The sequence below is a fragment of the Pteronotus mesoamericanus genome, unplaced genomic scaffold (genome assembly GCF_021234165.1).
Source record: "Pteronotus mesoamericanus isolate MK-2021 breed Mesoamerican mustached bat unplaced genomic scaffold, CSHL_Meso_final contig_177, whole genome shotgun sequence".
Taxonomy (NCBI): Eukaryota; Metazoa; Chordata; class Mammalia; order Chiroptera; family Mormoopidae; genus Pteronotus; species Pteronotus mesoamericanus.
Window position 1 is genome coordinate 1008161 of NW_026555073.1, and position 22677 is coordinate 1030837.

Here is a 22677-nt window from a genome sequence, read left to right on the forward strand (position 1 = left end):
TTCCTTAAACAAGGCCTTTTCTTTATAGGTGAGATGGTCTTTGCTCCATTCCTAAATAATCCCTTAAAAATAAGTAATCTTTTTTCCCACTGTGATAAAACTATCACCTATGCATGTAACATTTATTTTCCCTCTTAACTGTAAACATATCCACAAAGTCACCAGTATCGATGAAACACCCCGTACAGAGAAGCTTCCTCAAAATGACATTTAATATGACGGCCTGCAATCACAAAACAGTGTTTTTAATTTCCTTCTCCCCGGGCACATTTGAAATTTGTAAAAGTGGTTGTTTGGAAAAGTCCCCCAAAAGCAGGGGGATGATACACAGAGAGCAAACAAAAACAACTTGTACTGAAGAGTCCATCCTTAGGTCGGTCATTGATAGTATAGTTTTACTAATTTTCACCATTATCTTGTGCTAGGAAATGAACAATCACCTATTTTTTATTGCTTTGTCACTGATTTAAGCTTTTCAGCAGTTTTGCTTTCCCCCGAAGCCTTAATTATTAGGAATCTATTAAATGTAGGTAATGAAAACTGCACGTTTGAAAGCTTCCCAGGTGTCTCTGCTTATACAGTATACTGAACTGTATATTTTAACTGTATATTTATCATATGCAACTGTATATTTTATCTGCCCTTGGGCGTATTTAAATTACTCCCTTTCTCGATACTTTCTGAAAACAGTAATAATTTAAATATCTAATTTCCCAAAATGTATTAAATGTTTAAACTTCAACATTTTTACTTTCTAGAAATGTTAAGTGATTTATATTGAATCAGAACATTTGTAAAGGTTTCAGAGTAATGGTGAGACTGCAGGTCTATACATTTAAACAAAAACTGGTAGTGGGTCAAAAGCAATGGAGTACATAGGGTAAGTCATGACCACTGTAGCTATTTAAATTTCATTTGGAGTTGCATCATTTTCATGTATTTTAATGATTACAATGATATAGAGCAAGTGGGCTCATAAACTACAAAAAATTGTTTCTCATTATTTCAGTTTTTCTTTGGTCGGTTTAAATGAAGACTATATCTTGCTCGTTTTCCAAATTTTGATACATATATCAATATGATATGCATTTTTATTTTTCTAGATTTAAGTTTTTTACATGCCACAGATAGTTTTTCAAGCTCATATCAGTAAAAAATATTTTGAAGTGAGGATGTTCTTCACAGCATTGTTTACAAATGTAGAATGCACTGAAAAGTGTATACATTAATATTCAATAATGGACTACTTAGATAATAGCACACATCCACACATGGAATACTATGCAGTCATTAAAATGATACAGATCAATATTTATTGACATGAAAGGATGGTTATGTTCAAAACTGTAACAAAATGTATCACAGTACATGTAGTATGTTTTCTTTTTGTTTGTAAAACAGTCTGCATAAATAGGAAAAAAGGCATGGAAGCATATGTACGTACAGAAAATATTAACAGTTATCTCTGAATTACGGGAATTTTACTGTCTTCCCTATAAATTTTTGCATTGTGTACACTTTTTACAATCAACAGATACTATGATTAAAATTTTAAAAAGTGATTTCCATCTGAAAATATCTGATAATGAATATAGATGTAATTTGTAGATCATTACATAGAAATAGCTTACTGTCATTATTTTGTGGGCAAATTGGTAACAAAAGTGTTAACATCATATACTGATATTGAATTATGTCTGGATTGAAAGATCGTTATGTAAAGACATCAAAACCGAGACTAGAAACAAAACATTTTCTTACGCTTGGATCTGTAGGATGAGTGAATCATAATTTTTTAAGTAATTCTGTAAACATTACAAAAATTAGGTATTTATTTCTCTGCTTCCAAAATGGATAGTAAAAGAAAGGCCTGTAACAACTTCCAAGCACCCACACAGAAAGAGAAGCATAGTGGATTCATCGCTCTCATACGAGCGATGAATGCATGTGATTCGACCTTTCCTTCGGTTTGAAACGTCTGTGAATATTTTCACATGGATACACTGAACAATTTACACCAGAAAATGACAAGTTTAATAGATGCTCTTCAAGTATACATACAAAGTTTAGAAAAGTGAGTTATAAGAATGCCCCTAAAAATGTGGACAAGTATCAAATCTCTCAGGAAAGGTTTTTACGATGAAACTCATAATTTAAATCATTACCGCGGAAACTGTTCAAATTTCTTAACGTGCTGAGAAGCTTATGTCACCGGATATTAAGTTCACAAAGAAAACTCCTGACAATTCGGGACAGTCATTGCTAAGTCTGTATTTGAGAGTGAAAATAATTTAAATAAATAAAGGGAAGAAACGAAGCTCACGTGTTTTTGAAGGAATATTCCTATTAAGTAATAATTTAAAGTGAAATTATGCATACAGGATACTGATTTCTGCGAAAGCCAGTGAGGAGTTTTCAGTGTGGTCGAATCAGAAGTCTGAACCATGTCGAGGCTATGGTTCTAGAACTTAAATTTAATCGTAGTATTGAAAATCGGCCAGGAAGTCTATGCAGTCAATTACCTGAGCCTGACTCATTTAGGAAAACAAACGAGCGGAGGAATGAACTTTATTCTCCATATGCCTCAGGCTAGCACATCCAAAAAAATAGTACAAAATGACAGTTTTACAGTTAGAAAGTATGTGCTTCCCTACAGTGAACACGGTTTTCTAGTTTCGCTGTTTTCGAAAAGAAAGGGTTCGCTTCAAAAGGAAAAAGCCCTGTGAAATCGGCAGAAAATAACCTCTCATCCCAAAGGAGGCAGCGCTGGGCGCTGGGCGTCCCAGTCTCACCACCTGCCCCTGGCCTGGCCCAAGGTCACGTGCAGCGGCCTGGAGCCCAGCACGCGCCCGTTCATCTCGTCCACCGCTCTGGTGGCTTCTTCAAAAGAGGAGAAGCACACGACCCCGAACCCTTTGCCTTGCCCGACCTCCACCATCACTTTGGCGCGGCTAATGGATCCGAAGGCGGAGAACTCCTCCTTCAGCTTCTCATCATCGATGGTCTCATCCAGGTTTTTGATATAGACGGGCACCCCGGGGGGGCGGCTCTTTTCCTTGACGCGCAGCCGCTCGAACCGCCGCCGGAGCTCGGCCAGCCGCTCGATCTTCTTCTGGGCCCGGCCGACGTACAGGACCTTGCCGTCCAGGGCCTTGCCGTGCAGGTCCAGCACCGCCTTCTGCGCCGCCTCGTGCGTCTCGTAGCGCACGAAGCCGAAGCCCTTGGACTTGCCGCTGGCGTCTCGGATGACCTTGACGCTCTCGGTGGGCCCGTACTCGCTGAAAATGCCCTTCAGTTTCTCGTCGTCCATTTCATCGCCGAAGTTCTTCACGAAGACGTTGGTGAAGGTCGCTCTGTCCCTGGTGCGCACCTCGGCGGCGCGCTCCTCGGGAAATTTGAAGCGGCCCACGTAGACCTGGCGGTTGTTGAGCCGCACGCCGTTCATGTGCCAGATGGCTCTGTTGGCGGCCGCCAGGCTCTCGAAGTGCACGTAGGCGTAGCCCTTCGAGCCGTTGTCGTCGCACACAACCTTGCAGGAGAGAATGTTCCCGAAGGCAGAAAACAAATAGAAAAGGGCCCGATTGTCTATGGATTTGTCCAGGTTTTTGATGAAGATATTTCCAACCCCAGACTTCCTTAGGCGGTCATCAGGCTGTGACCACATGAGGCGGAATGGTTTGCCGTTGATCAGATCGAAATTCATGGTGTTCAGGGCCCACTCGGCGTCGGCAGGAAAGCGGAAGTTGACATAGCCGTAGCCCAGGGGACTGCGGGTCTCGGGGTCACGGCAGATTCTGGTGAAGCGCAGAGGGCCAGCGGGCCTGAACTTTTTATAGAGCATGTCCTCGGTGACATCTGGGTCCAAGTCACCCACGTACAAGGCGGCCTTGAGGTATTTCTTTTTCTTGCCAGCAGGATTGGGCTCCCCGCTGCCCATCTCTCTGAGCTCAGAGATTTAAAAAAAAAAAAAAAAAAAAAAAAAAAAAAAAAAAGCAAAAGAAGAGGGGGAAAAAAAAGGCTGCTTTTCCTAAGCTATGGGCCCAGCAGCTGTTCACGCCCAGAAAAAGCCCAGGCAAAGGACCCGGGGACACTGTTGAGGCTGAGAAAATGAAGTTCAGAAACACCTGGTCAGCAGGCTCAGCACAAATGCATCAGACAAAAAGGCATCCCAGCAAGGAACTCACAATTGCCACCCAGATCTCAAATCAGCTTGAAAAGCCAGCAGGAGGAAAGCAATTTCCCTTCTCCTGTTAAATCGTAAGAAAGCATCAAGCCGCTGGCAGACTCCCCGCATCTACCACTGCAGATCGAGGCCTCGCGACCCGTTTTCTGCATGAATGTAGGCCTCGAGCTCCTGTTGGCCTGAAATTACATCAACAAGGGCAGGGGCCGAGCGTGGATTCCTCCGCCGGCCGCCGGGCGGGTGGCCAGCGGGCTCCCGGCTTGCCAAGGCCGCTGCGCGCACTCGGCGTCCGCCAAAGGGCACCCTGGGCACTCGGGGCGCCCGGCCGGCCGGCAGGCTGCACACGGCGGATCGGACAGAAACACAGACACACAGACACCCGCGCGGGGGCCCGGAGACCGCCCAGATACCCAAGACGCCCAGTGGGTACGGACCGAGTGACGCACGCTGATCCGGCAGCCCGAGAGTCGCGGCAGGTCCGGAGGGACGGACGGGCAGGAGCGCACTGGGTCGGCTCCGACGCGAGGCGGTTCCGGCCAGATGCGGGGCGGAGTCAGCGGCGAAGGGCAGATGCGCGGCGGGCGGGCTGGCGGGCGGGCGGGCGCAGCGCGGACAGACGGACGTGGAAGGCGGCCGGACAGACCGACCCAGGGACGAAAAGCCTGTGGCGGTGGTAGGGCGGGGCGCAAGAAAACCCGGAACCCTGCTAAGTAACTTCCCACTTCTCTCTGCCAACAGTTTTGAAAAAGAGGCAGAAAGAGAAATTAACATGTTTTTTAGATTTATTTACTACTTTGTGGAATTGTAGTCTTTTTATTATTTTAAAATATTCACTTTAGGCTGCTCATCCTAAAATCTGAAGAGATGACGACTTAGGTGGGGAAAAAAAAACAACCCATAATGTTTACAAACTAATTCCCTTGATCATTTCTGCCTAGGAAATGGGATGTTAGTTGCAAAGGCAGGCTTGCCGGCTGGACTCGCCTCTCCATCCTCTGCTAAGTGGTCATGGGGTGGAATGAGGCACAGGGCCTTCATCCTCACTCCATTTAACTCCGGCATAATGGTAGCATTATCCCCAGGTAGTGGGCAGACGTTTCACTGCTATAACGTTTGAATGACTGGAAAGCCCTAAAATGGCTTCTAATGGCTCTTAGTGCCTCAAAACGTTACAGATGTGCGACCCCCGTAATCACAAAGAGTAAAATCTTGCTTAAAGACATAAAAGCTGCAGAATCAATGCAAAATATATAATTAATGGTCACAGATGAGGCAAACACATGAAGATATGGGCACGTTCCATAATTAACTAAGTTCAACTTGAGTTATTAGTTATTATTCCAGGGAATAATGCTATGACAGCGGAGTCCACGCAGAGGTTTCCCAAGGAGATCTCTGTAGCGTGTGAGGAACTCTTTTGCAGACTAATGTTGCCCCGTAGCGAGAAAACCACAAAGTCTGTAACACGCAGCTCCTCCTGCAGACCCTTCAACTTCTCTGCTCAAAAAAAAAAAAAAAAAAAAAAAAAAAAAAATCCAGGCAATACGAACATCAGGACTATTGGGTTCTTACTTGGCTTGGACATGGAAAATATTTCAAAAAAGGCAAATACACGTAATATTTTCGGAACATCTGCTTACTTTGTTGTATTTTGAACCTGATTTTTAGAAACATCTTTTCTGATTTAATTAACTTTTGACTTTTTAATTTTTCTCATTTGAAAATCTTTATTGAAACTGCTGTATTTAAAAAAACCCAGAAATCCAACTGAATAATTCCCACAGTATTCGTACCAAATCAAATCAATGCTTTCTGCATTATATAACCATCTGAATGTTGTTCATATGCTAATTCATTTGTACATATTTTCTCGGAGATTATAAATAGAATTGGGTTGTTAAAAGTAATTATTTTCAAAACGACCTCCCGCCTACACTCACCCGCCTTTGCAGGCTCAAAACTATAGTGAACTGTTTGTTACATCAAAAACTGAAAATTACATCTGCTTTGAAGGGCATTAATTTTAGTAATATTCCCTCTGCTAAACAGAAGTTTGTGAGAAAAAGGAAAGCAGATGATGATTTTAGTCCTAAGATTGAGAGCATTCTCTGGAATACAATCAGATGTACAACATTTGTCTTGTCATTTTCATTATATATTTAAGGTACCTTTATAGTCTGTGTAACATATTAAATCCATTAAAAATCCCCACCCAGATTCCAGAGACAGTTGGCTAGAGCAGAGCTGAGGAAGGACCGTGGATTCCTCAGGAATGACTGGCATTCTAGGTGCATCCCGACTGGAAGGGAATTTGTGCTAAATTGTCAATAAGCCAAAATAACGCATTCTTCCATATTTAACCAAAATTTTTGCGTTTTAGTTTTAAAGAGCAACAAATATTTTATTTTTACTTTGGAGGTGAGATGTAGTATAGGTGCTTTATTTATTCAACTCTCCCGTTCTAACTCATCCATTTAAAACCCTACAGGATTTATTGACCATCAAGAAACACACTTCTATAAAAAGTTTAACATTTTTTACATTTGTCTCATGTGCTACATCCATGTTGAGTTTTTAAAAAATCATGCTTTCGACTGTGAAGAGATCTGAGTATTGAAAACATAAGAAAATAATGTAACGAGTTTATATACTTAGTTTTAGTTAGGTGTCTCCTTAGGGTGCTCTTTAATTACGTCCTATTACTTTAACATAAATCCACAGAGTCGTACGTGTGAATTTATGCAGTTGCTGTGTATTCACAACCCAGCCTACTTAGAGTTTTATATAACATGTGCGATGGAAGAATCAGAGTATTTCCTGTTACAGTACATTGAGATGAGGCAGGAGTATCATCTACTTAACAGGTGCTCTCAGACAAATCTTTTCCCTACTAAGGCCTGTTTACTGAACATATGTTTCATACAGAACAAATAGATACAGCACACACACAAAAACACACACCACAGTCTCTGATTATAAATCTTGAGTTTATAGCCATTTCACCTGGCCTAGAACAAAATATAATTAAAAAAAAAAATAACATCAGCCCTGGCTGGTGTGGCTCAGGGGATTGAGCGCCAGCCTGCAAACCAAAGGGTCACCGGTTCGATTCCCAGTCAGGGCACAGGCCTGGGTGGTGGGCCAGGTCCCCAGCAGGGGGCGCGCGAGAGGCAGCCACACACGGATGTTTCTCTCCGTCTCTTTGTCCCTCTTCCCTCTGAAAAAATAAATAAATACAATATTCTTAAAAAAACAAAACAAAACACCTTTATGCTTCATTTTTATTTTCAAAGCTTTTGTGGTAAAATGTACATAAAATTGACCTTCTTAGTGGTTTTCAAGTGTACGATTCAGCACCTTGAGGTACATTCACAGTGTTGTACAAACCACATCATTCTTTATCTCCAGATGAAACTCTGTACCCAATATATGTATGCTTTTAGACGACAGTTAAAACATGTCAGGCCATTGCTTGGTTGCTGGGCATGAAGGCTGCTTTCAGTTGTCTTCATGACGCACGACACTATCATAAACATCCGAATCTGTGGACTTTTATAGAGCGTTGCTCTTATTTCCGTTAGCCGGGTTCTCAGAAGTGGGGACTGAACACTTAAATCGCATGTGTATTGTTAAATGTGACTATGTACAGTCAGACTTATTTCAGAAATGCTTCCCCAACCTACTTATTTTACCAACATGAAAATGTAGAGGCAATGGATAATTCCTAGCAAAACAGGAATTACCAAACTTCATTCAAAGGAAAAGTGGAAAAACATGCGGTTTTGTTGAAGACGTGACTTTTATGATTGAGTCTAGTTGCTTCATCTCTGAGAAAACACGTGTAGGGCTGTTCAAACTATTCCCAAATATAAAAGGCTCCCGAAGTGACATTTATAAAATTACCTCCCAAATAAAATTCAAGCCAGGCTCACCTTGCAAACCAGAATATATGGATGGTCAGTGCATTCACTTAGAGCACTTGGGTGTCCGTGGGCTCGGTTGTGTGTACATGCGGCAGGGGACCAAGCTCGGGTACATGGTACAGGAAGGACTGACGGGGGGGCGGGGCATGTGATGGGAAGAGGATGAAGGACTTCCGGTTTACAAGGTCCAAACAAAGAAAACGTATTCCACATGTCAACCCTCACATCCTGTGCTTTTTCCTTTTCTCCTGGACTCCTGCCCATGATTTCCCCTATGGCGTGGACACGTCTCCTATTTGGTCTTCTGCCCCTTTTCCGGTCGACCCAGCAGTGTGGTCTTTGCCAAAGAACCACGCCTTCCTGTGATGAACTCAGAAGAGCACAGCTTCAGCTTTGTCGCTTTTGCCTCCGGTGAGGTTTCAGGCTTAACTTGGCCTAGGACCCGCTTGTTCACATTCTCCTGGACGCGTTGTGCAGAGATATAAAACAGAGGCTAGCTCTCCACAGATGAGAAAAACAATGTTTACTTAAGCAGATAATTGAGGAAAATTCTCCCCTTGTCTTCGTGACAGAGAAGTTTAAAAGTAAAACAATATACTGCTGTTTAATCTGTAGCAACTGGAGGATAACAGAGTTATTTCTCTGAGAACATCCAGCATCCCCAAATCCCTGTCTGGTAGCTAATGGCACACTAAGTATTTGCACAATTTCTACGTGTTCCATTTGTTCTGAAATCATCTTTCTGCTTTGAGACATTTATGCCTGTTAAGTAGACATTAAATTTACAGGGGGAAATACCTACATTCTCCATGTGGTCTTTGAGTTCCTTAGTACTTCTCCTTATTGCTTATTTATTTATATAATTTTTGTTACAATCGACATACTGTTTTAGGAGTACAACATAGTGATTTGTCATTTGTTACAATGCAGTCTCCGCAGTACCCACAAAGTTACTATATTACTGACTACACTTCCTCGCTGTACATTACATCCCCATGGCTTATTTATTTTATAACTGAAGTGTGTACCTTTTATTCTCGTTCATCGTTTACACCCACTCCTTCACCCGACGCCGTTCTGTATCTATGTTTGTTCTCTGTATCTATGAGTTTGTTTCTATTTTGGGGGGCGGTGGGTTAAAGATTTTATTTATTTATTCTTAGAAAGAGAGGGAGAGAAAATCAATGTGAGAGAGAAATACCAATCGGTTGCCTCTCATAAGTGCCCCAACCAGGGGCCGAGCCTACAACCCAGGTCTCTGCCTTGACCAGGAATTGAACCAGCAACCCTTCCCCTTTGTGGGTTATGCCCAACCAACTGAGCCACACTGGACAGGGCCTAGGTGGTGGTGGTGGTTGTTGTTAATTTGTTTTGTTTTTATATTCCACAAGTAAGGGAAATCACATGGTATCTCACTTAGTATAATAGGCTCTAGGTCCATCTGTTTTCCAAATGGCAAGATTTTATTCTTTTTATTGGCACACACACACACACACACACACACACACACACACACACAAATAGACAACCTAGGTTGCTTCTGTATCTTGTAAATAATGCTGCAGTGAACATAGGGTGCATTAACTTTTGGAGTTACTGTTTCTGTTTTCATAGGATAAAGAGGCAGAAGGGAAATAGTTGGGTTGTACGGTAGTGCTCATTTTAAAATCTTGGATTGGCCTCTTTACCATTCTGTATAGCCTTTCTCTGCCTATGTTTTACAGTCTTGTTTTAAAATTTATTTTGTCTGATACGAGCAATGTGACCCCAGCTATCTACTTCTATTTGCATGGAGTACTTTTTTTATCTCTTCAATTTTAATGTGCATGTATTTATATGAAGTGAGTTTCTTGTATGCAGCATATAAATGTGTCATTTTTTAAAATCCATTTGGCCACACTTTGTCTTTTAATTGCAGCCTTTACTCCATTTCCTTTTAAAGGACTTATTGACAACTATATACTAATCATCATTTTGTTAATTGATTTTTGGTGATTTGTGTAATTCTTTTCTGTTTATTTCTTATTCCTTTGAACTTGTCATTTATGGTGCGCTGGCTTCCTTTAGTGTTTTGTTTGGATCTCTTTCTCATTCTTTCTGTATCTTTTGCAGGGTTTTTTTGGTTTGTGGTTACCGTGAAGTTCATATATTTTGATCTAAATCTATAGAAGTGCACTTAAAAATGATACGTATTTAAGTTCAAATGCATTTTTAAAACACTATCTGATTGCCCCCCTTCCATACTTAATGTTTTTGACATCCTATTTAAGATCATTTTGCTTTGTGCATTTCCTAACCTCTTATTGTAGTTATAATTGCTTTTGCTAATTTTTTAAAACTTCATACTAGCTTGTTTAGTGTCTATTCCACTGACTATTATATATTTGCTTCTCCCAGTGAGATTTTTTACTTTCATATATTTTTTTCTTTATTTCTGGTTATAGCCTATTGTTTCCCATTTGAATAAGACCCTTTTACATTTCTTGTAAAGCCAGTTTATTGGATTTTACCTTATATGTAACTAGATGTTTTTCTCTTGCTGCCTTCAAGATGCTCTGTTCATCTTGGTGTGCATCTCTTTTCATTCATCTTATTTGGGACTCTCCGTGCCTCTTGGACCTGGATGTCTATTTCCTCCCTCAGGGTATGAATGTGTCAGCCATTATTTCAATAAGCTTTTCACCCCTTTCTCTATCTCTTCTCCTCTGGGACCCCTCTAATGCCAATATTAGTGTGCTTGGTGTTTTATGAGAAGTCCCTCAATCTATCCTTGGTTTGTTTTTTTTATTTCTTTTTTTTTCTTTTTGCTGTTCTGACTGGGTGACTTCCACTATTCTGTCTTCTAGGTTGTTAGCCCATCCTTCTATATTGTTTAATATACTCTTGATACCCTCCCTGTGTTCCTCTCTTCCTCCAGTATCACTGAGCATCCTTATGACCGTTAATGGTTTACCAGGCACATTACTTATCTCTGTATAATTAGGAGTTTTTCCCATTGTTCTTTCTTTTGGAATATATTCCTAGACCCCTCAGTTGGTTTGATTTGTTTTCCTATACATTCGATAAATCAACTACCTCTCTTGAACTAGAAAGAGTAGCTTTGCGTAGGAGAAGCCTGTGTGTAAGCCGTGTGCTCTAAGTGGATTGGGAGGCTGGGTGGATTTGAGGTGGTTATGCAAGGTGCCAGCTGTGCCCAGGGAAGGTGTGGTTGGGATTTCCTAGGGTGTATGATTCCGGTGTGTGCGGAGGCTGTAGCAGATGCTGGCCAAGGCGACCAGGGTCACACCGTGTGATCATTGCAGGTTGGCTAGACCATGGCCACTGAGCTCCCACTTGCACCTTTCAGGTGGAGAGGCAATGTGAACAGCATTCACAATACCTGCAATGCCAGAAAAGTCCCAGAGATCCCTGAGAGTGCCCATGGATCCCTACCCTTCTCTATGGGGTCTTTTTTTTTGGCTATGCAGAAGCTCTTCAGTCAGCCCTCAGTTGTTCTCAAGAGGAATGGCTCTCTACCCAGGTATATAGTTAGATTGTCTGTGAGAGGAGGTAAGTTTAAGGTCTTCCTAGGCGCCCACCTTGAGCTGACCTTGGCCATGATTTTAAATACATTCTTAGAGATATTCTTTCCGCAAAGAATGTTTTCCTGTATTCCTTTTGGGGGGTGGGGTGTCATAACAAAAAGAGTAATGACATAAAAAGTTATGGTTCTTTCTACACCATCATTTAATTCAAATTATACATTTAATTTCTTATCTTTTCCTTTAAAATGTTAATTTCTTTGAAACATTCGAGAACCTAAATCACAAGTCTATAATCTGACAACATAAAAACTTACAGAAACTCCACGGTTCTCCAAGCTGACTGGGAGAAGAGATACACATTCTAAATTACCTTGATTCTTTCTTTAAGGATTTATCACTAGTGCTTACTTTTTGAATTATAGTATAATCAAAACGTTTATTCATTATCTTGGAGATATACCTAAGCTCTAGCACATTTCCATTAGAAATCCACTTTTGAATATTAAAATTTATAGAGAAGGGCTAAACCTATCATCAAATTTCGAAAGATATAAGAAATCCCGGGATTGTTACTGTTGACTAAAGGATTCTCCTGTGACTCCAATTATTCCCTCTTATTTCTTTTCAAAATATATATTTAAGTCTTAACTCTAGACTTTGGCTGCTGAAACATTCTTGAAATGGATTTCCTACTAAGACTAAAAGTCATCCACTGATAATGCAGAGGCATTTCTCTTGGTTAATTTATTTACCTATTTGTGGCTCCAATAATATTGAAATGACCTTTACAATGTTTGGATACATTATTCATCAATTTAAGTGAGCTCTCTATTTCAATTTGACTGCTAGAAATTCTCTGCTTGCTTCAACTCTCTTCCTTCCTTAACATACCTGTTTCAGGATGATATCAGACTTTTATGGCATTTGCTATCTGATGGTATCAATACATTTTAAGGTCTGTTTGTGTTTCATTCATTCGCTTAAATAGAATGTATTTATTGAGGGTCTCCTATGTGTCAGATACTTTCCTTGGCCCTGGGGATAGAATGTTAAACCAGATTGGCACAGTCCCTGGTGTATACATAATAGTTCTTACATTCTAGAGGTGAGAATATGATAGACAAATAAAAAATAAACTACTACATAAATTAATTCAAATTCTTGATAAGATCCATTTGGAAATACACTGGGTGGTGTGGTGACAGGTAAGGGAGAATCACAGACTAGGGCAGCTTATCTCAAAGTGCAAGTGGCCTTAATAAACATTCTAAAAAGGGCATATATTTTATGAACTTATAAAATATTTAAAGAGAATTTATGTTGTTAGATTTAACAAGAAATTATTGCATTGAATGAGGTCTATAGGTTCCAGATAATGAGTGATTTCAGCTTCCCAGGACAGCGGCCGAGTGGGAAAGGATGTGGTCCTATTAAAAACAATATGTGTTCAAAATTGATTAAGTTCTTAGCATAGCTTACAAGCCTTGGAAATTATAGACCAAGCATTAAATATGGTACCTTTACTAGACCTCTCCACAAACTGAGTTCTTGAAAATGCTATCAAGGAGTTAAAAGAAAACCGCCGCAAGGAAGCAGGAATAAAAATGTCAACTTATTTCACATTCAGATGCTGTTTTTTTAATTTTATTTTTTAAAAGATTCTATTTATTTATTTTTAGAGAGAAGGGAAGGGAGGGAGAAAGAGAGGGAGAGAAACATCCGTGTGTGGTTGCCTCTCGCGCGCCCCCTGCTGGGGACCTGGCCCGCAATCCAGGCCTGTGTCCTGACTGGGAATCGAACCGGCGACCCTTTGGTCGTCAGGCCAGCGCTCCATCCACCGAGCCACGCCAGCCAGGGCAGTTATTACAATATTGTTGACTACATTCCCTGTGCCTATTTTGTGACTACCAATCTGTACTTCTCAATCCCTACACCTTTCTTTTGAGAAAATTTTCTGTATATTTTGTATAAGGTCCCCTCTTTCCCCTGTTTATCCATGTCCTTGTTTTGTTTTGTTTTGTTTTGTTTTGTTTTGTTTTGATCATGTAGAGTGGTGAGTTCCAATTTAGGATATAAAGACATAAAGATAAAGGTGCTCAATATGAATGATTCTTTGAATTACTGAATTATTTTAGCTACTTTAATTATAAATACCTTATAAGTACTACATTTGGAAAGATAAATTGAGATGTGAAACCCCCCAAAAAACAAAAGGAACAAAACAAAAGAAAACCTTTGGAATAAAAGAGTATTCACTTTTCAAGTTAGCTTTTTCTATTTAGCCTCAGAAAGGTCTGAAAATAAAATAACATTTCCTACTTATTCATTATCCTTGTCTTCATAGTTATTTCCTTGTTTTGTCTCTGCATTTGAAAACTGTTCTTCCAAGGCCAGGCATAATTAAATTCTTTCAAGAAAGCCTACTCCATTTTGGCCCATTTAAATATTTTCCTTCTCTTCTTTTTACAATTCTTCAATATATTAATCAGTTGATTATGTTCCTTCATATGTGCAAAGTCCGTCCAGAAGGTATCCAGCCACGTACTATGAAAAATAGAGCCATTTATTGAAGAAGATACAAGATATAAGAAACACTGTGCACAGGACAAGGACGCCTCAGTCCCCTTCCATGGAGGCACCTTGGCACCTCACACAGGTCTCCCAGGCGCCATCAGCTGCCCCCATCATATTTTCCTGAATCTCATCAACAGGCTGAAATCTCTTTTCAAGGGTGGTTTTCATTTTGGGAAAAGGCAGAAGTCGCAGGTGCCAAATCTGGGCTCTAGTGGGGCCGAGTCCCCTGGGGGAATTTGAGGTTTTGCCAGAAAACTGGTTTTATCATGTTTGTAAGTAAATCTGCTTTCACACTATAATGGCAGAGTTGTGTAGCTGCAATAGAAATCATATGCCCAAAGATCAAAAGTTTTATTATCTAGTCTTTTATAGAAAAAAGGTTTCTGGTTTCTAGCCCAAAGTACAAATATCCCAATGCTGATCAACAGTGTAATAGAAAACCAGCGTCACAGTCCTACCAATTGCTTGTCCCCCACCCAGGATTTCCGGTTCCAATTTCCACTTTCCGGTTCCACTTTCCGGTTCCAATTTCCGGTTCCAGTTTCCGGTTCCAATTTCCACTTTCCTCCGGAGTGGAGCCCAAGAACTACCATCACTAACCAGGTCTCAGGTGATGAGGATTCTTAGCGTCTGGGGACCGCAATAAAATAATGACCGTGAAAGAGCTAGTGCCAAAAGCAGCAACATGGATGAATTTCAGGACCCTAATGCTGAACAAAAGAAGGAAGAGTCCATATGTATTATTCCATTCGTACGAAGTTTAAAAATATCCTAAAGAAGCCAGGGTACAGGCGTAGAATGAGAATCAGGAGCAACTGAGATGCCTAAGCTGTTGTGACCGTGTCTTGCTCTTGGTGGTGGTTATACTAGTGTGCCTACTTTATGTCATTTCTTAAAACTGAATATTCACAATTTGTGCACTGTAACCAAATGTGCACTAAAAAGAAGTTCAGTATTCTTTATTACAAAAAAAGTCAGGATTGCCACAGTTGACAGCAATATGAAGAATTACCTTCTGGCTGGCTGGTATGGCTCAGTGGGTTGAGTGCTGGCCTGTGAACCAAAGGGTCGCCGGTTCGATTCCCAGTCAGGGCACAGGCCTGGGTTGCGGACCAGGTACTCAGCGGGGGGCACATAAGAGGCAACCACACATGGATGTTTCTCTCCCTCCCTTCCCCGGTCTCTGAAAATACATGAATAAAATCTTTAAAAAACACAAAAAAAGAATTACCTTCAGATATGTGAAAGAGACTGCTACTTCCGGAGACTTGCACAACAGGAGATTACTTTCCTCAAAGATCAAGAAGCCCGGAGGTTGGTATCAATCAACTGGTATGTCTGCTGCTTCTCTAACATGTCACCAAAGCCCTCTGTCTCCTACCTTTCTTCAAAGTCACAAAGGGGCTGCTGTAGTTCCAGTCATGTTATCCATCGTCCACATAGGAAGCATAAAAATGATTAAGTGGTGAGCCACTACAAAAAAATGTAAAGAAGTTTTCCTAACTCCCCAATATATTTCTGACATATATATATATGTCATGGTTTTCACACATGTTAACTCCTAGATGCAAAGAATGCTGAGAAGCAGAGTGAGTAAGTAAGCTATTTTGGCTGCCCTAAAATTACTTCCGTTGGTGAGAAAGAAGTGGATATTTGGTAAGTAAACAGCAGTGTTTCACACAGTAGGAGATTAACACTACCAAACAGGTCTTATAATTACAAAACGAATGCTTCCACCATAATCCACATTTAAAATGGAATTTCATTTTGAATATTGTGTTAGACTGAACTTGAACTATAAATACCTACACACATTTTTACATATGATACACATATTTGTATTAAACATGCCCCAAACTCTTGACAAAAAGTTTCCTTCAATTCTTTTCACCCCATGGTGAATTTTTGAACTAGACACGTGTGAAATAATCCCTGGTGAGCAGCGAAGCTTTAAATTGTTTATAGAAGAGTATTACAGACAGAAAGTATGTACACATCTTAAATTTTAACTCTTGTTTAGTTATGGCATACTTATCGGTGCAGATAATCTCATTACTCACGTCATGAATGACAGAAACATTTTCTTTTTGATATCACTGTAAGATGTTACAGTGGGGTTTTTCAAATATTGGATTCATTCATCCATTCATCTCTCCCTCTACTCATCCTTTCATTCACTGATTTCTCAAATATTTATTGCATTTCTCCTAAGTGTTGTACTCCTGTTGATATTGCATTGAATAAGACAGAAATAGTTCATACCCTCTTGGAGATGACTAAATAGCAGAGACGGTAGACATTGAGCGAGTTTTTGCAAGATCAATGACAAAGCTTTGTGGAAGTGTGGTAGAGGGTGACTAGAGTTTGGCATATCGGAAAAGGCTCGCCTGATGAAGTGGTATTTAATCTCAGACATGAAAGGGGAAAAATGGGTTACCTAGGTTAAGCTAGTTGGAATTGAGCGTCGAAAATGTTCCAGGTTTACAGAACATCTGGAGAAAGTACTCAAAGATTTTTTTAAAAAGTGCGTAACATAGTCAAGAGACTCAAAGACAGGGAGTCTAATGACCAGATTTGCCTTTAAGTAAGACCTATGTTAGGACTGGATTGTAGGTAGAAATGAATCTATAGAAAGAAATTGATGAGGAGGTTATTTTGGCAGTCAAGATTAAACATAATAACTTATCTAAAGTAGGATAGCAATTAGTGGAAGTGGAGAGAAGTGAGCGACTTCCACAGATAACAGCAGGTTGTGGATGTGTAGGGTGAAACTTCGGTTTCTGGCAGTAGCAACGAAGTGGCTGGTAATGCCCCTTCCTATAAGAAAAGTGGGTTTGAGATGAAAATGTCTGGTTTGGTTAGAAACATGCCTAAGACACCTAAGTCGGGGGCATCCAACTCACGGCCCCTAGGCCGCGTGCAGCCCAGGATGGCTAGGAATGTAGCCCAACACAAAATCGTACATTTACTTAACACATGACAAGATTTTTTGTGTGTGATTATGTGTCGCAGTGTATTTACCGTGTGGCCCCAGACAACTCTTCTTCTTCCAGTGTGACCCAGAGACGCCACAAGGTTGGAAGGCCCTGGGTGGAATTGCTAAATGCAAAGCCAGATGATTAGGTGTGGAGTTTCGAGGGGCGTCCTGGAGCTTTTCAGTATATAGTCGATGAAATTGCAATCAGGGTCATGGTAACATCTAAGAAGAGCTGTTGTAGAGAAAAGAGAAGAAAGTCTAGAAGTAATTAGAGAGGAATAAAATGATTCTGTCTAAGAACATCTTGTACATGGTAGGAACTCAATTATTTTTTAAAGATTTTATTTATCTATTTTTAGGGGAGGGAAGGGAGGAAGAAAGAGAGGGAGAGAAACACCCATGTGTGGTTGCCTCTCGTGCGCCCCCTACTGGAGGCCTGGCCCGCCACCCAGGCCTGTGCCCTGGCTGGGAATCGAACCGGTGACCCTTTGAACTGGGGCTCAATCCACTGAGCCATACCAGCCAGGGCAAGTAGGAACTCAATTTTTAAGAAATTGTGTGTTTCTAAGGAATTGGCTCACACAATTGTGGAAGCTGGAAATTCTGAAATCTTTAGGGCAGGCTGGAGACTCAAGGAGGAGCTGCTTATTTGGCAGCTAAGGCCCAAACCAGCCTGGATGCAGACTTCTCTTTTCCTTGGGAGATCTCACGTTGTTTTCCCACTGAAGGCCTTCAGCTGAATGAATGGGGTCCACCAGTATTATGAAAGAAAATCTGCTTACTAAAAGTCTATTGCTATAGATATTAATCTCACCTAAAATATTCTCACAGCAATATCTAGACCGGTGTTTGACATGGCGGCCTAGCCAAATTGACACATACAATTAAGCATCACACAGGTGAAAAATGTTTCATCATTTCAGATTTTGATCCTATTTACTCATTTAATGTAAAGCATACTAAAGTTTTGAAAAACCCCTCATATCAAATCAACAGCTATTTATTAAACGTCTATGATTAAAAAGTTTAGATCAAATATTGGCTCTTCGCTATAGTACAGGCCATCATTTAACAAAAGCCATCCTTAGATTTTTCTAGGGTTTTTTGCGTGTGTTTGGAAGGAGACTTTTCTTTCTTTCCTGCAGGAAGGGCCCCAAGATTTCAAAATGAAAACTTGACAGTGTGGTAGTTGCTGTTAAACACTAAAGCCAGATCTCACATCTCAGGGCATCTCGTTTTCATGGTTTATGTGGCTCTTGGCAATTTATATGACATGTTTATTTGAAAGTGTGGCTATATCGCAGTGTGCAGTTGCAGACTTCCACGAGAAAGTGAATAACAACATGAAAAATAGTGTGTGTGTGTGATTGTGCGCACATTGGTTAGTCCAGATCTGAGAGACTGAATCCACAAAAAGTCCACTTCCAAAGTTCTTTATAACTATGCTGTAATCGTTTTCATTAATCTTGACAATTTTTTTGTTGCAAGCCAGACTGGTTGACTCTATCATTCGAACGGTTAGAAAATACCATTTCAAAGACAGGAAAGCATCACCTATGTATTATCTCCGTTTCCGTCCGTAGCTCAGGAGAGGGGCGGGGCTTAGCTGGGTCCTGGTCTCCTAGTCTCACAGGTTTCTAGTTGTTCCTGGTGGTTGTAGGGCTAAGAGTGCTCTTGTCCTGCCTTTGCCTCATTGCCCTAGCACGAACTTTTGGCTTCTTTTTGAAGGCCAGCAAGAGGATCTTTCCGTTTAATCCCCTGAAATGGAGTCTCATATAATGTAACCGAATGAATGAAGGGCCATGTCATTGGCCTTATTCCCTCTTCCACCATTTGCTTAAAAGACAGTTTCTAAATACGGTTACTTTTCCCACTTTTGGATCCCAGAAGCAGCAGTAAGTGGACATCTTTACATTATGCGCGGAAAAACAAACTGAATTCATTGATAGCCTTCTGATTAGAGTTATGCTGCATCACCTGTGTTCAGGTCCCCAAAAGCCAGGATTCCTCTCAGGGATACTACTCTTGCCTACCATCATCGAAGAGAAAAGTTTGGATTTATAGGAGACATTTTGTCCTTAGAAAGAGAAAACGTGAGCGCGAGTCTCTCTGAAATAGAGATTATATTCAGTTTACAGAGAAATGGTCACAGCAGCAGCTGCTTATTTGCGGGGCGAAGCACAAGGCTTGTCAGACTCCCTGACGTGCTCTTCACAAACTTTAAAGATGTTTGTTCCTTTGCATGTCGAGCGAATTATTTAATGCTGTGCTGGGAGCCGCGGGGTTTCAAGTTGTTTTTTCTACCATCTCAAGATGTAATTCAAAAAGGAAATTCTCTGTTGCCTTTGAATATGGAACGGTACTTACGGGTTATGTTAACCAAGTTATACCCCACTTACGAACTTTACTTCGCCCATTGTTTGGGAATCAACTCGTATTAGAGTCTCAAATCTACCCCCATCATTTAGACCTCTGACTCATTGTTTTTAGTGGAAGTTCTCTTTACTCTCATTTGTTCCAAAGGAAGTATTTTAATGTAAAACTACAAGGACAGGTAACTACGTTACGTTTAGTTCGACATTGATGGGCTGTACAATTTTGTGCGCTTATGAATTACGTCGTATGGCTGGCGAAAATACAGATTCCTGGGCCCACGCCCTAGACATCCTTATCCATCATCTTCAAAAGAAAAGTGAGTCATAGAACACATTTTGAGATGAACTAGAAAAACTCACCTTTGTATAATATTTCGAATGGTTTTTTTTTTTCCAAAATCTCATCTATTGACTCCTGATTTGAAACCATAAAAGGGACATGAACAATAAGCCAATTTAAATCTAATCAGAGTTCCAAAGACAAGAGAAAGAATGGGGGGGAGGGGGAAACATATAGATGCATGAATACAGCTGACTTTTCCAGATCAGTGAAAAGAACGTCACCCACGTATTCTATAAGCCCAATGAATTCACACTTACACAACGTGGAAAAAGTGTAGAGCATCAAAGACAAAAAGATTTAATAGCAGCCAGATTAATTATCATCAAGGGAACAATATTTGTTCTATCTGCCAATTATTCAACAACAATGGAAGCCAATGACAATGGTAGGGCATTTTCCACGATTTGAAAAACATAATTTTCAGGCAAACAGGAACCGAGTAAGTTTATTTCAGCCCCTCTTAATTATAAGACATTACAAAGAACAGATTTCAGGCATAAGAAAAGCAATTCCAGATTGAGGATCTGACATTTGAGAAGGATTTAAGAGTAAATAATGTGAATATAATTAACAATACACTAATTATATTAAAATTAATATATTGTGGGGTTGCAAAAACAATAAAATAGAAATAGAAGTATAACAACATATGGCAGTTAAATGCAGTTGAAATATCCTAAATTCCTTTTATAATCTTAGAAGGGGAAACAGATATTTACTAATTATATTAGTGGATGCTGCCAGTTTAAATTTCTAGGCAGTCACTAGAAGACTCGAAATAGAATAGGAACCTACCTAAACTAGGAGAAGAAAACAAATGAAATATTTAAAACATTCAATCCAAAAAGGGTCAGAAAGCAAGCCCACATTGAATGAACACAACGGAAAACACAAAATAAGACTGTAAACATAAACAAAATCTCTCAACAATGTAATTACATCAGAGTTAATGCAAAATATTCACAATGAACAAATTATCAAAGTTTTAATAAAGACAGGATCAGACCCAGTGCTGGTCAGAAGCCATATTGGAGCCTGAGGCAAAATCAGTATACCGCCCAGTGTATCTTTCTTTTATAGTATTTATATTTATATATTATATTAAAAATGACTTGTATATTTTGTTCAATCCACATTAATCTTTACATTACCTTTGCATTCTAAGACACTGCATTAAATGTTATGTACCTTGTTTACTGAGGCTGTTGGTGTACATTCACAATGGCTCTGCTATAAAGCAAATGACTAGCCACAGGGATGTGTCTATTTGGTTGAATCTAAATGGCATGCAAACACCTCATTTAGGAGAGTTTTGGATATGCCAATTTATCAGCAGAAGAAAATGCGAAGCTACATTTCTTAGTCATTTTTAATTAAAATAATTATATTTTATACTGAATGAGTGTTTGGGCACAGTTTAACAATGGGGTAGAAATCTGTAATATGTATTTCAGTCACCTATTTGGCTTTTCAAATAGGAAACTTCTCGTTTTTGTTTTCATTGAGAATTTTGTGTTCGCAGAAGGAACGTTAATGCAGACAACTAATAAAAAAGTGTGTCCCTATAGCTCATATTGTTAAATCATTAAAGTCAATAATGTCTCTCAGTAGTGAAGGGACGACACAAGCCACCAAAGTCTTAGCTCAACATAAAGGTTAATGTATATGAATCAAAGTAAAAATGCCGTGGATATTATTAACATTCTAGAAATGGATATGAAATATAAGAAATTGGCCCAGATCTTGTGAAAAACAAGCTGCTTTTTGTGCTGTTATGGCGTCACACGCAAGGCGATTTTCGGTCCGAAATATTTGTTCTAGAGTAATGAAAAAATGACTAGATTTTCAAAAGGAGTTATTTTTCTGAAGAGTATGAACAGTTAAATGATTAATAAGGCTCTTACTCAGGTCCCTGGAAATGATCGCTGATAAATACAAAGTGGACAATGGATGCAATGATGTAGCTCCATAGACATCTTTAAATTCATTGTCCAAAGCTAAATTGCCTGTCTTTTCCGAGAATCCTTCTCCTCTTCCTGTATTCAAATGAAATAATGATCCTTTTTGTAATAAACAAGAATATCTTTGATTCCTTCATTTCTTCCCATAACTAATGTTTAAAGAAATCCTACTGATTATATGAAGTCTGTCCAGAAAAAGTCCAACTATTGTTAATATAAGGAGAATGGTTTGCATGACATCCATGTGACCCGGCAGCCAAGGCGAGCGGACTGGAATGCGCATGTGTGAACAATGATGACGTCACTGTCCTGGTCAGTGGGGGCGGTAGATGTCGCTCAGTGCGCATGTGTGCTGTGTGGCCATCACATTCAAAATGACTGAGCGAGTAGATCAACAAATTTGCATCCAATTTTGCGTGAAGCTTGAACATCCCTCCGTGGAAACTATTTGGAGGATTCAGAAGGGGCAGCTGGTGACAGGGAGCTTCATCCTGAAAACGCATCCAGTCACGCATCTCGTCTCCAGCAGGGTTTTTGGAAAATATCCAGTCTCCCAGGGGACTCAGCCCCCCTACAGCCCAGACTGGGCGCCCTGTGACTTCTGGCTTTTCCCAAAGCTAAAATCCCCTTGGAAAGGGAAGAGATGTCAGACCATCGATGAGATGCAGGAAACTACAACGGGGCAGCTGATGGCGCCTGGGAGAACCGTGTGAGGCCCCAAGGTGCCTGCTTGCAAGGGGACGGAGGCGTCCTTGTCCTATAGACAGTGTTTCTTATATCTTGTATCTTCTTCAGTAAATGTCTCTATTTTTTGATA

The 22677-nt window shown here is 40.2% G+C and overlaps 1 protein-coding gene across 1 annotated transcript; it reads right to left on the bottom strand.

The window, feature by feature from the left end:
• Nucleotides 1-2788: 2788 nt before the first annotated feature.
• On the bottom strand, nt 2789-3937 carry PABPC5 (poly(A) binding protein cytoplasmic 5). Its single transcript, XM_054566631.1, has one exon. It carries the CDS (start codon nt 3935-3937, stop codon nt 2789-2791), a length of 1149 nt encoding a protein of 382 aa, XP_054422606.1.
• Nucleotides 3938-22677: the final 18740 nt, after the last annotated feature.

Coding starts and splice junctions, on each gene's coding strand:
- PABPC5 (XM_054566631.1), bottom strand. CDS start 3,937: ATGGGCAGCGGGGAGCCCAATCCTGCTGGCAAGAAAAAGAAATACCTC.